General features: G+C 49.3%; 1 protein-coding gene across 19 annotated transcripts in view; it reads left to right on the forward strand.

The window, feature by feature from the left end:
- The window catches only part of ALPK1 (alpha kinase 1), a 34074-nt gene that overhangs the window by 17256 nt on the left and 3468 nt on the right, over positions 1-13350 (forward strand). For 18 of the 19 annotated variants that reach the window (XM_088056289.1, XM_088056279.1, XM_088056282.1 and 15 more), the window contains 7 exons: positions 6713-6911; positions 7772-7831; positions 8454-8540; positions 9209-9285; positions 10280-10375; positions 10763-10867; positions 11258-13253. In XM_088056289.1, the coding sequence (XP_087912415.1) occupies positions 6713-6911; positions 7772-7831; positions 8454-8540; positions 9209-9285; positions 10280-10375; positions 10763-10867; positions 11258-13253 (2620 nt within the window). Of the gene's footprint in view, positions 1-4691; positions 4764-6712; positions 6912-7771; positions 7832-8453; positions 8541-9208; positions 9286-10279; positions 10376-10762; positions 10868-11257; positions 13254-13350 lie in introns of those variants that run through there. The other variant, XM_088056292.1, reaches the window with a different exon arrangement.

The following is a 13350-nucleotide window of genomic DNA, read 5'->3' on the forward strand; positions in this document are numbered from 1 at the left end:
TCCCCGGGGAGGGCGGGGAGTGGCTGCTCTCGGGTATTTATTTTCTTTCTCCCTTTGGTGTGTATGGCCTCAGACAGAAATTTATGGCGGAGGTTGACCTCCTTCACAATGCCAGCGCAGCTCTCCAACTTGGGAGCGTTTGTGTGCTCCCTCCCGGGATAAACACCTGCAGCAAACTCCCCGAGAGACCTGGCTAGATGGGAGATTAATGTGGCTGTAATAGTGGAGCAGTGTTTGCGGCATTATGCCCTCTCCCCAGGTAGATGGATCCTTTCTGGGATGATACCAATTATTTATTGCTGAAACATCTGTTGATAACTGCAGCTGCCCTTGTTAAACAAAGCCTATCGTGGGGTCAGAGACTATAGGGACCTCAAATCCTCCTCCGTGCTAGTTTTGGGCTATTCACCCACACCCCCTGAAGTCCATTGGCTGCCGTTGTCTCCAATGTTTCATCCCGCGGTGGAAAATACTTTGTAAACGTTGTGCTGCCTTTCCCCATGTGCTTTGAAGTATTATTTCATCTTCATTGGTAATTTATATTCCAGCGCCATTGTACCATGGGAAAAAGGGAAAACCTTTTTTGTTTTCCATTTAATTGTAGATAGACTGACATTTTGACCTGTATTATTAGTATTAGTCAGGAAAAGGGATTTTTTTTTCCCCTTCATCCATTCCTTCTCCCCCCTCTTTTTTATTTTAAATAAAATTTCAAGGCAGAGCAAAGGCTGCCTCAGTCCTTTGAATAAAAAGCTGGGGGGGAAATGAGGCTGAAGAGAAGTGATTACAGTGTGATGAAGAAAGATAAAAGTCTGAGCAACTTTTTTTTTTCTTTTTTTTTGGCATGAGGGACAGAAGAATAATTTAATTCCCTGAAGGACAAAAAAAAATAAGTCTTTACCGATACATTGTTCAGGGGGAAAAAAAACAACCAAAACAAAAAAAACCCCAATAAAAAACCCTTAAAAAAATTTTCCTCTCTGTTTATTTTAATTTGCCATGCTTCGAATAAGCTCATAAACCGTAATTCATTACATTTAAAAAGCGCTTTGAGATCTGTGAATGAAAGGAGCATCATTACCATAACACACTGGCGGTGTTGCAGGAGGCAGCGCTGGCTACCGGGGCTCTCGGTGAGGATGTCTCGCTCTGGGAGGGGGCTGAAAAGCTCCATGAGACCGGCACAGGGAGTAAGAGGATTAGGCTGAGGCTTCAAGGGTTTGCCTCGGTGTTGTCACACTTCTTTTTTTTTTTAAAAAAAAAAAAGTGGGATCCGCCTTGCCGGCAGCTCCGCGCTCCTTGGAGGCGTCAGGAAGGCAAAGCCACCTGCGCCGGCAGCTTCTCTAAGTGCTCTCCTTCGCCTTTGCTCAGCGCCCCTCTGCGTGCCATAGATGGTGCAGGGTTTGGTTTGAATTTTAGGGTTTTTTTTTTTTCCTTTTCCCCGCCGGGATTCACCGCCCGAAGGCCACCGCAATTCAGCAAGCTCAAGGCAATGTTTTCCACGTTTTCCTAACAGGTTCCAGCCAGCAAACCAAGCCCTTCCTGCAGCCCCCGTGGTGGGAATGTGCACTAAGGCTCAAAGGGTGATAGCCAACATCCGTATCCAAAGCCAAAACGGGGAAACACTGGGATTTTTTTAAGTCTGAATTGTCACAGCATCCTTGCTGGGAGGGATAAGTAAGCAGGGATTATTTTTCCTCCCTAAACACCACGTGAGCTGTGGGGTTCGGAACGGGGCTGCAGATCCCAAAGGGAGGCTGCCAGGGGTGCCCTTCCTGCAGATCTTTGCTTTCCCAAGAGATGAAATTAGCCTAATGCTCGGTGAACAGCCAATAGAGGGCAACATGCCCATGTCCACGCAAGCTTTGATCCCAAAAAACCTGCTGTTGATTTAGTTGAAGGACAGCTCTATGCACACACATAATTCTCTTGTGGGATGATTCATGCTACATAATTTTATTCTTTTTTTATTTTTTGTTTGTTTGTTTGTTTTCTCGTTTGCAAACCCATAGTGATGAAGTGGGGCTTTACCTCATTTTTATGGTACCTATCAGTAATTCCTGCATTCGGTCATGGACATGGGACGGGTGCAATGGGAATACAAAAGGAAAAGCCTCCAAGAGCGGGGCTGCTCCGTAGGGAGCTGTGCGGGCTGGCTCCATGCTCCCTGCTGTGGATGGGGGAGCACGGATCTTGGCCCTGCTAGCACGGAATCTCATGGGATTTAATGGGAATATTGAAAAGGGGGGAAAATAAGGCCCTGCAGCCCTTGGCTGGGCCTGGGCTAATTAGGTGCTGATGGATTGCCATTAGGGATCTCATTCCAAGGGACGGGCCCTAACTGCCGTAGGTGTGTGTGTGGCACTTCAGAGCTGGGAGCCTTTGAGAAAGAACGAAAGCGGGGGCTGAGGATTTCGTTTTCTCCTCCTTCTAGCTGCCGGTGTGGTAATAGAAGAATTAAAGCCCTAAATGGTAGCCCTGGGATCTCGGTTGTTGAGGCTGACCTTTTGCTACCTGCCTTCTAAGAGCTCTTCTTGGGTGATCCCTGTGAAACGGAGAGAGTGTTGTGCGGGATGGATTCAGACCGGGAGGGAATCGCGGCACCCCAGCCTCCCGGGGGCTCTGTAAGTGAGAAGTGTCCGAGATTAGGTGCAGGCAGGAGAGCTTCAGCTGTCCAGGGTGTGACTGCCCCGGTGCTCTGTCTTCTGCCACCTGTGTGGGAAAACTACAGCAGAATTTACGTGGACCATAAATTTTTAATTTTTTTTTTTAAAAAAAAAGGGGAATCTGGATCCCGGGTTTGTGTAAGGCTGTCACTCCACTTTGCTCATGTGTAGGATTTATTCCTGCCAGAAGCAGCTTCCTGGAGTCTTCTCATGTGGATCGATGTTTTGAGGACACGGGTTCAGGGAAGAGTCTCTTTTATTTTTAGATGTTGATAATGGTCCTGCTGTTGCTCCCTCAGGGGGGTTCTGTCACTCGTTTTGCTATATTTAGATATTAAAATATCTCCTTTTAAAAGGAGACCTTTATAAGTGGTCCAGAACAAACCAGGACCACAAAACGATTGTGACACTTTGGTACTAATCAAGAGCAGGAATCCTGCGTGTGGCCATGGTCCCCCACATCCCTTCTACCCTGTTGGATACGAGGCCCCCAGGAACCCCCCTCCAGGCAGCTTCCTGGACACTTTAAGATTTCTCCTTCTCGTCACAAAATGCTGCCGTTCTTTTTTCTTGAGGAAATCGGGAGATATTCCCACTCCAGGACTTCCTCAGTTGGTGAAACAAGATCAAGGTGGTTGTAAAAGCTGTTTTGAGCTGCTCCTAATGGACCTAATGCTGCTGCCTTTCAATTCCCAACTCTCCGCTGCCTGCAGGACGAATAACTCGAGATAATTAACAGGTTCAGGGTGAGGGAGAATTCTCATCTCCTCGGGGCCAAGAGGGAAGTGTCCAGGAGTTCCTCAGTCTGCCGCAGTTCTCTGAGTGACTGTCCCGTGTGTCAGTCTGTCCAGACACGCTTCCTTCTGCCCATCACCGAGGTGGTGGGAGGCTTAATTCCCTGCTGTTTGTGGGGTGGGCTCTGATTGCCAGCTGAAAGGCAGGGATTGATAGAGAAGTCCCGTGCGGTGACAGCAGCTTTGGTCTCTGGGAAAGACGGGCTTTGCTAGCGGCGCGTGGGGTAAGAGGGGGAAAAGCTCCAGCCCAATCCATCGGCCCCGTGGCTCTGTGTTTAATCTGACAGGAGGAAAGAAAACCGGGAAATTTGTTAGGGTTCAGTGGAGTGCTAACTAGGAGCAGCTCCTGGGAGAGGACTAAAGCACCTGGAAGTACGTGCGTGCCTCCGACGCTCCCGCCTTGCGCACGGAATTAGAAATCCTTTGCCGGCCGCTCTCAGTTTTGTGGCTTTTTAAAAAGATTTAAAAACCTGTCTGCAGTCACAAATGCAACTCCAGTCTGAGACAAGCGGATATCAGCCAACACAAAAGTCCAGAGTACCCGCAAAACTGTGGGGGACACTGAAAAATTAAATCTTTTTTTTCCCCTGCTTTTAATCACGCTGTTTGTAGAGGCGTTTTTCCAAAGGGGATCCTCCTGAGCCCGCAGGCTATGGAGGAGGGCTTGCCTCTGGGATCTTGGCATTATAAAGAGGGCCGAGAGAGTGGATTAAATCAATATTTCATTTATTTGGGCTTGTAATTCCTCTTACATCAGCTGCCACATAAAGATTTTCCCCTATTTCCTTCCCCTCCTCCTCATCCTCATTTACTATGCACCAATAATTTCCCTTTGACGCTTTCCTGCCCGTCCTAGTGCCAGATGGCCCCGGTTCTGAGCTTCTCCCCTCTCTTGGGAGCGGCCCCCATTGTCAATGCAAAGGAGGCGTCGTGGCTTTGAACCCAAAGCTGGGACCCAAACTTCAGCCCCGGCGTGAGGAGGAGCTGAGCCCGCTAATGCGGGGAGCCATGCGAACCGCACACCCTCCCACTCAGCGCCATTAAGGCGAGACCCCTTCACTAAAGGCTGCTTTGCATTTCCCCCAATGGTCCGTGTATAGAAATCTGGTGCAAATTTAATTCTCCCACCACCTGATTCCACTTCCCAGCCGCGAGGTTCCCTTTGTGTCATAAACTCAATTAGGCAGATCCATTTCACATCGCGGGCACAGATGTGAAAACAAAGTGCGCGCGTACCTCGCTCTCCCTCCCTCTCTCTCTCCCCCCCCCTCTCTCTCTGGATGCGCCTAAAGCGATGGAGAAAGTGAGTAAAGCTGTGTAGGCTGCCAGTTCCTGGTTGTGATGGAGCAGGCCGAGACATCCTGGGAGCCAGAGGGGTTTCCCTGGCTCTGGGCTGGCTGACAGGGAGCCACTGTCCCGGTTCATCTTGGAGCGGTGTTTGGGGAAAGGGTCCCCGAGCGCGGCTCGGGTGCGTGCCCGGTGCGCTCGCCGGAGGTGCTGAGGAATTTTCCAGCCACACGAGTTGGCAGGGAATGAAAGGAGCGGGTATTAATTTCTCGGTGTCCTGCTCGGAACGGGGAGGAGGACGCCGCCACCGCAAAGGCTGACACGGGACCGTGTCGCTGTGTGCCACACAGCATGCGTCCCTGCCTCCCAAAAAAAAAAAAATAAAAAAAATAGCCCGGTTTCTCCCCCTGGCTTGACTTTTCTACATTTTGTGTCCATTTGGGTTTGGAGAGGGACACAAGAGGTTTGGGCATTGAGCGGGGAGTTAAATTATGCAGCTGCAAGACTGCCAAGCCCTTCAGAATAGGATGCTTCGTTTAGATTTTCCACAATGCTATTGAAGTGCTTATTTTCCTCCTGAAGAGACACAAACAGATGCAAACTTCTGTAAACACTTTAGAAATGAATTCAGTGAGTTTGGCCTCTCAGCAGTGCTCAATAGCTGACAGAAAAATGTCTAATTAGTGCAAGTGGAAATAATAGGGCCACTTGGATTCCTTCCATCCTCCTCCAAGTCTACTTTTCCTAGGAACTCAAAGGCCCTTTTGTTTGGTAGGTCACCCTCTCTCAGGCTTTTGTGCTCCGATCTATTAAAGGAAGAAGGGGAGGAAAAAAAAATAGATTAGGCGATGCTCTGTGCTTAAATATATGGCCTGTTGATGAGCATTTGGAATGGCTTGTTCGCAGTGTCAGTTTACAGGTGCTTGGAGAGGGGGATTCCTCCATTGTTGGCCGGCACAAGCGGAGTTGTCCCTGCAGGAGCTTCAGGAATCCTTTTCAAGTGCCATCCTCTTTCTTAGAAAATCCAACTCGGGCTGAGGAAAGTGTGGGGGAAAAAAAAAGGGGGGGGAAAGGAAGGAAATTTGTACAAGTCCGCCTCGGTGGGAAGTGTTTGCCGTGGATAGGTGATGCAAGCCGGCCTTCGTGCCATAGACTTTTCCCCACATTGGCAAGGGCTTCTTCCTGCACACCTCAGAGGGTGCTGCTGGATGCTCCGGTGGGGATTTGGACAAAGATTTCTTGTCAGTCTCTGGAAAAGTCATCTCCTGGGTGTCAGTGTGTGGAGCACCTCCTCGCTCCACCAGGCAGGAGTACCAGGCCCTGCCCAGCATGGGAGGTGACAGGGTTTTGGCAAATGTCCCCAGGTCCACGTGGACTTCTGCAGCTGTGATGAGGCTGTGTGTCTCCCACGGCTGTCTTTGCTGGCTTCCTGACGTGGTAACAGCAAGGACCTCAGGAATTCTGGCAGGTCCCCGCGTGGGTGCGGTGGCTGGGCTGCTGTGGGAATCCAGGAGAGTTCATAGACACGTAGTAGTCATTAAGAATGGCCTGCAGGGGAAAAAAGCATTGGATTCCCAGTCTGTTTGCCTGTTTGTGGTGTACAGAGTGGATGTCTCAAGCTCCAAATGGGGACAATGGCTACAGCGACCACCTCCAGCCTTCCCAGTCTCATCCCTGCTTTCTTCAACTAATTGCTGCTGGGCATGACTTAAATTCATTAGCAGACCACCAAATCCTGCAGTTCCAGATATCAGACAATTAAAAAACTCACCCCCCACCCCCCCAAAAAAAAAAATAAAAATTAAGAATTATATCTACATCTCAATCAAAATAAGCACCTGGCACCTCCCTAGCCTCAAAATGCAAATAGGGTGAGGACCAGGCTGGCTGAAGCTGAGCATTTGAGGTGAGTTTCCCTGAGGAGGCCTGGGTTGTTGTTTTTTTTTTTTGGGGGTTTTTTTCCAGGCTTATCTGAAGGCTTCCATCCTTGCCGGGGACTGCAGCACGGCCACGGCCGTGGTGTTCCTGATTGACCGCTTCCTCTACTGGATCGACGCCTCCAGCAGGCTCCTGCGGATCGCCAAGGGGCTGCACCGGCTGCATCCCGCCGCTCCCATCAGCCCGCAGGTGCTCATCCGCCAGGCTCGCCTCGCCGTCAACGCAGGTACCTCTCTGCCCCCAGCGCCAGGAGCGGCTGCTCGGCTCGGGAGACTCCCTCGCTGGGAGGGACACGCTGACGGTGCCATCTTCCCGCTCCCAGCCCCCTGGAACCCTCCCGGCTCCTCTCACTAGCACAAAGGGGCCGATATAAAGGGTTTCGGAGGCAAAAGCAGGAGAGAAAATGGTGAAAGGGTGTGGGAAATACTAATTGGAGCTTTTGTCCCTTAACAAATCTTCCCTGCTGGTTTCAAACAGGGGTATCTGAATTGCTGTACTCCTGACCAAGGGCCTTGAAAAAGGAAATTAGAATCCTGGCATTTTTCTCTGCACTGTCCCAGCTGCTTTTTATTTTTCAGTGGGGCCACTTGACTATGCAAACAATGCAGGTTACAACTCCTCCAGGATGAAAAAAGATAAAATTCCATCATTCCTGTAACATGGACGACACCTGAAGGATTTTTAACACATCTTCCTGTGGCTGTGCTTTTCGGGGTGGGATGTCAAGCCACTCCCCAGTCGGACCTAAACAGCTTTCCAAAGCCCATGTTTCCTTGGGAATCCAGCAGTATTGCTGCTGAAGGAAGCAGGCTAGACTACTTTCTCTTGGGAGGGAAATAAGAGCTGGGAATCCCAACTTCTCAGTCTTCCAGGAGTGTATAATGTGTAAAGTGAAACTGGTATATTCACAATTTCATGTTGCTGTGCAACCACGTGTTACAGAAGGCGGGGCACGTGCATTTCTGGCTGAGGACAGCGGCAGCTCTATGTGCAGGTGATACCTGATGAGTGTTTTTATTCGTGTCATGCCGCAATACATTTTTGTGACCACTTCCTGTCCGTGTTTTTTCTTTAATTTTCAACCAGGTAAACTTCTAAAAGCTGAGTATATCCTCAGCAGCCTGATTAATGACAACGGGGCAACGGGTACGTATAAATTTTTTTTTCCGGTTTCATACTTGCTATTTTGGTGCGATTTCCGATCCAAATTTTAACAGTTACACCAGCCTCAAATAAGCCAAACCAACCCCAGTGATGACTCTTCACATCACACTTCTCTTTCCTTCACCATTCTCTCCTAAAATGTGGAAACATTATTTTTGAGACTTCCATCATTTATCCTTGCATACCTTCACTCAGGTGGGAAAATACTCTGAATGGAGCAGTTCAACCTGTGGAGCAATTTTAAGCAACTGAGTAGTGTAGAAAACTAAGATAACTCTGTCCCCTCCAAAATCCAGATTGTTGGAGTAATGTTCATCCTCCACACTCCCACTGATCTTACAGACTGAATAAATACCTTATTCTATACGTTTTCTTTTCCTTCCTTCAGGGTTTCTTCAGTGGGTGTATTCAGGTCGCTGCACAAGTGTGAAAAAAAAAGTTCTCTTGGTTTATTTTCCATGAGAAGCTGAGATTCTCATATGGAAAGGGCCTCCATGCAAGGAGGAGAATCCTGGCAGTTTGCTGGGATTCAGGTTACCTTTGGAGGCTTTGAATAACAGGAATATTTTTCATTCTATGCCAAGTTTTCCCACTCATCCTGCAGGAACCTGGCGATACGCCGAGGAGAGCGATCGGATTCTTGTTCAGGCAGTCTGCTTACAAATCAGGGGGCAGATTCTGCAAAAGCTTGGTAAGGCTCTCTTATTCCAAAAGCTTCCTCTCAAGATTTTCCCCTGGGCTTTTTTCACCTTTAAAATGTTACGCTGGGCCCGTGTCAGAATTTTGGCTTGTGGTGAACACCCTATACCTGTAAATCAGGCACAGAGGGTGAGTTCCACACCCATCTCTTTGCAGCAAGGGCCTGGATCCATGTACCAAGTAAATGCATTGCAGGATTTATCATTTTATTACTAATCTCACCTGAAGCTAAGGAACATCTGAAATGTTCCCTTTTTCCCCCGTGCCACTCCGTGTTTGCTAACGTTTGTCCCAAATTCACTGCTCCCAAAGGCAGTGACATCCCAGCAATGCCCTCTCTCAAGACCAGAAAATCCCTGATTTTCAGCAGGATGGACTTGGCTATTCAGGGTTTGGCACTTGAGGCAACAGCCTTCATTTTGTGCTGTTGGTTTGAGACACCAAATCTTCCACAGCTGTGGAGCTGAACACTTCCATGAGGACAAAATGGGTGTTTTAGCCAAAAAATTAAAGGTAACTCGTAAGTGGTCAGAGTCACTGAAGCAAAACATGGCCATGGTAAGGTTTTATCCTGTTCTGAGGACCTGAGGTGTAAAATAAGCCTTGGAAAGCCATCCTTGGCAGTCACCTGCTCAGTGCCTGTTCTTTGGTTGATTTCAGGGATGTGGTATGAGGCAGCAGAGCTGATCTGGGCTTCAATCGTGGGATACTTCAAACTTCCCCAGCCAGATAAAAAGGTAGCATTTCCTTTCCACTCCCCATCTCCCTGCCAATCCAATAATCACTGCAGCTTAGCTTTTGTTTCCTGCAGCAGCAGCGTTTCGATTACACACCTCAGCCAGGGTTAACAGGCAGCACAAAGTCTGTATTCCGCGTTGTTTCCGCGTGCATGCACGGCCTTAGCCACACTTGGTTTTTTCCTGCAGGGGGATGAAAGCAATACTTCTCATTAAGCAGAACCATCTGAAGTGAATCCCCGAGGATGCCTCTGGTGCCTCCGACAAGGACAGGCTAATTCCAGAGTGCAGACACAGATTTTAGCTGTTTCTTAAGATTAGAACTAATTATTTTTCCCCCCCCCAAGCACGTCTCTTTGCGGAGCTGCTCTGCGCTATCTGTGGTGGGGGGTGGATTCCCCTGGCCCTGCAGGACCTGAACACCTCACACAGCCACTGTGCCTGTCCTTAACACCTTTGTGAGGCTGGGCAGCACTAATCTTCCCACTGGAGATGAGGCAGCACTTGCACCCTGTGTCCGTAGCTAAACGGGAATGTGAGCCTAAGCCTGGCAAGTCCTCGGGTGATGCCTGGAGAGGATTTGTAATTGGACCCCAGCATAAGATATCCCACAAACCCAGACCTTGTCACCTCTTGTCTGCCATGTCTTAAAGCTTGACCTCAAGCTTAGAACCTTTCAGTGTTCTCCATTTCAGCGGCAGCAGGGAATTCTGCGGTGAGTTTTGTGAAAGCATACCTGGTTTTCTTAATTATTTGGCCAGGCAGGCCCTTAGGTGGCATGAGGTCTTCCAGATTACACTTCCTGCAAGTGAAATTAATAAAACCATACCATGATGACAATCTCTGAATTTCTTAGCCACGCTTATCTTTGGGTCCTGTCAGTGTGTTCGTTTGCTTGTTTTTTCTGGCATGTTCTACACAGCAGAGCAGCAAAATTCAAAATTCAAAAGGGGGGAAAAAAGAACACTATGAAAATTTTCAATTTATTTTTCAGGGAATTGCCACATCCTTGGGTATTATGGCAGACATCTTTGCTTCCATGAATGAGCAGGATTATGCACGCTTTAAAAGCAATGCTGACATTGACCTGGTGAGACGTGGTTTGGGGTTTGTGTGTGTGGATTCCTCAGGGGGTCTCAAATTCACCCACACATTCCCTCTCCTGTGCTGAGAGGGCTGAAGGAACTTCCATTGCTCCCAGTGAAAAAGTTCAGTAGCACCTAGATGGGAGAATGCCTGGCTTCAGGAAAAAGAACATAGTAAGAGTATTTTTATAGAGTGTATCTATTTAGAATATTTATAGAGTCAAACGTGAGAGTATCAGTGGTAAACCTCAGCACAAAGGGTCCTGCAGAAACAGACCAGGCTGTTGTTTGAGATATGATTGTCCCTGCCCCAGGTATTTGGAAATAAAGCAACTTTGAGCTGAGGTTTTTCCTCATGTTTATTTTGTTGGGTTTTTTTTTTATTTCATCAGAGCCTCCTGCAGGAGTTCAGCCACCGCTTGTTGTCGGCGGCTGAGGCCTGCAAGCTGGCAGCTGCTTACAGCCAGTACACCCCCCTGTTTGTCCTCACGGCCGTGGTGAGTGTCACTCCTCCCTCTGGAAGGGGCATCTGGGCAGGGGGAGAGTCCAGGCTGCTCATTTTGGCTCTGGCATGGCTTTCAAACCGTGCATGGCACAGGGCGCCAGGTCTGTGTCAAGGGTTTTGGTTGGTTGTATGGGGTTTATGTTGCTCCAAAATGCAGTCAGGGAAGCTGTCCACAGGGTGAGGATGGGCTTTCAAGCCCCATGGGGGCTGCTTCTCCTAGAACTACAGCTGTATTTCCAAGGGAAAAAAAAAAAAAAAAGAGAAAGTTTATTTCCTCCAGGAAACAGAGCAGCAGGCAGTTAGAGCCGAGCTTTGCTTCAAATTGTGTAAGGGAAAGAAAGGTGGTTTTAATTCCATCATTCCTCTTTGATTCCCCTCCCAGAACATCCGTGGGATGTGCCTGCTGTCCTACAGCCACTCCAAGGACTGCCCCCCGGAAAAGAGAGAGTTCTACTTGTCTGAAGCCAAAGAATCCTTTGAGATCGGGCTCCTCACCAAGGAGGAGCAGAGTGCCATCACCAGCAAGCAGGAGCTGCACAGTTTCATCAAAGCTGCCTTCTGCCTCGCCACCGTGCACCGATGGCTCTACGGAGAGAGCCGGGAGCTCCGTGAGGTCGCCCAGCTGTGCAGGGAAGCCCTGGGAAAACTGCACTCCTACAGCACCTTGTTTCCAGAGGAGGAGGATAAAGGCATGCTTGCCAAAGAGATCATGTCTGTGATCGCGTCCATGAAGAAGCGCCTGCGAGTGGGAAGCTTCCCGAATTCAGATTCCAGGTCTTACGTCCCAGACAGTTATAAAGGCTCAGTACAAAAACCTGTCCTGCAGGGGGAAACCAGCTTTGAGAAAATCCTTGCCAAGCATTCCCAGCATCACCTGTCAGTGTGCCAAGTGTTTGAAAAAACTTGCAGGATTCATAAAACCACACCGGGAGAAATCCAGGTGGGAGCTTGTATCACGACCTTGAGAACAGAGACCAAAGCCACGGACACTGTGTGCACCACTGAAGACACAGTTCGCCAGAAGAGAGGTGCTGGGAAAATCCTGGACTCACCAACAGCAGGAAGCACCTCAGAGGGACCCAGTGGCCAAAGAAATCAAGACATTTGCTCTGGTGTGATGAAAATTTCCTTCGAAGAGGAGGTTGAGCCATTAGAAATTAAAATAAACGGCGAAAACAATGTTTTCAGCAGAGGGCAAAACGGGAGCCAAAGCACTACTTCTGAGAAGTCTTGGTGCAAGCTGCTTAAATCCAGTTACTCTTCCAGCTGGGAGGAGCTAAGCTGCAATAGCAGCAGAGAGTCTCTCAGGGACGGGCAGCAAGGGGAGAAGGACTCAGCGGGGGAGTGGTGCTGCACCACAGAATCTGATGGAAACAATCAGGATGCTCCCTTGTGCTCGTTTCCTCCCGGAGCCTGGCATCCTGCTCCTCCAGAATCCCTCCATGGCTGTGGGGGATCTCCTGAGCATTCCTCAGAGGGGCCCACGCCTCCAGCAGGGAGGATGGTGGAGGAGCCCCTCTGCGGAGAAGAGCTGCGGGAGGGAGGACACCGTGGAAAGAGCTCTTCAGGAAAGAAAGCAAAGGGCTCGAACAATGAGTTTCCTTCCCTCTCCGCCTCTTACTCTGTTCCTACAGGCCAGGAGGAGGAGGAGGAGGAGGAGGAGAAGTCCTTTTCCTGTGCGGAGCTGAGCTGCAGGACCAAGGACAGCAGCGGGCAGCGAGGCATTGCTCACTTGGAGTGGGTGCAGCCAGGAGAACCTGCAGATAGCCCTGAGGATCCCTGGCTTGAGGCACAGCACCCCCAAAACAGGGGCATGGGGTCGAAAACGGGCAGTGGCTCCTCTGTGAGTGACTGGGTGAGGAAATCTGCCATGCTGGGGAACACATCTCTCCAAGTGCCTCAAGTTGACACCCAGGCAGAAACAATAGATGACACTGAATTTGAGCTCATCAGTGTGGGAGACTTAGTGAACAATTATCCCACAGCACTGCCTCCAAAGCGTGAGGCAACTCCCGGTGTGCCAACAGCTTTGGCCTCCCGGGGAAAGTTGTCCACAACAGAGTACTTTGACTGTGCCACTACAGAAGAAGACAAAGAGAAGTCTCAGGATGTGGCCAGCAGCAAGAGACAATCCAGTTCCTCTCTGAGCTCATGGATCAAGTCAGCACAGATGCCCACAAGCTTCCCTGAAGGTTCAGTCCCGACGGGAAGTGATTTTGCCTTCACACCTGGGAGAACAAAGGAGAAGATCCTGGACGCTCGGTTTCTGAGGGATGATGATTACAGGCAGCTTCTGGCAGGGGTGGAGCATGACTGGCTTGTCCAGAGACTGATGCCTACTGGGATTTTCAGGGCCAAAGAGCTTCACAAAGCATACTGTGAGTTCCCACACAGCATCGTGTGCCTCCACAGAGAATAAGTTTGACTCAGGCTTTTTAGCACAATATTTTAGTCAGCATTTATTGGGATTTGATT

Source organism: Pseudopodoces humilis, chromosome 6 (assembly GCF_049639895.1).
Source record: "Pseudopodoces humilis isolate 2021_Gansu_Grassland_sample_001 chromosome 6, ASM4963989v1, whole genome shotgun sequence".
Taxonomy (NCBI): Eukaryota; Metazoa; Chordata; class Aves; order Passeriformes; family Paridae; genus Pseudopodoces; species Pseudopodoces humilis.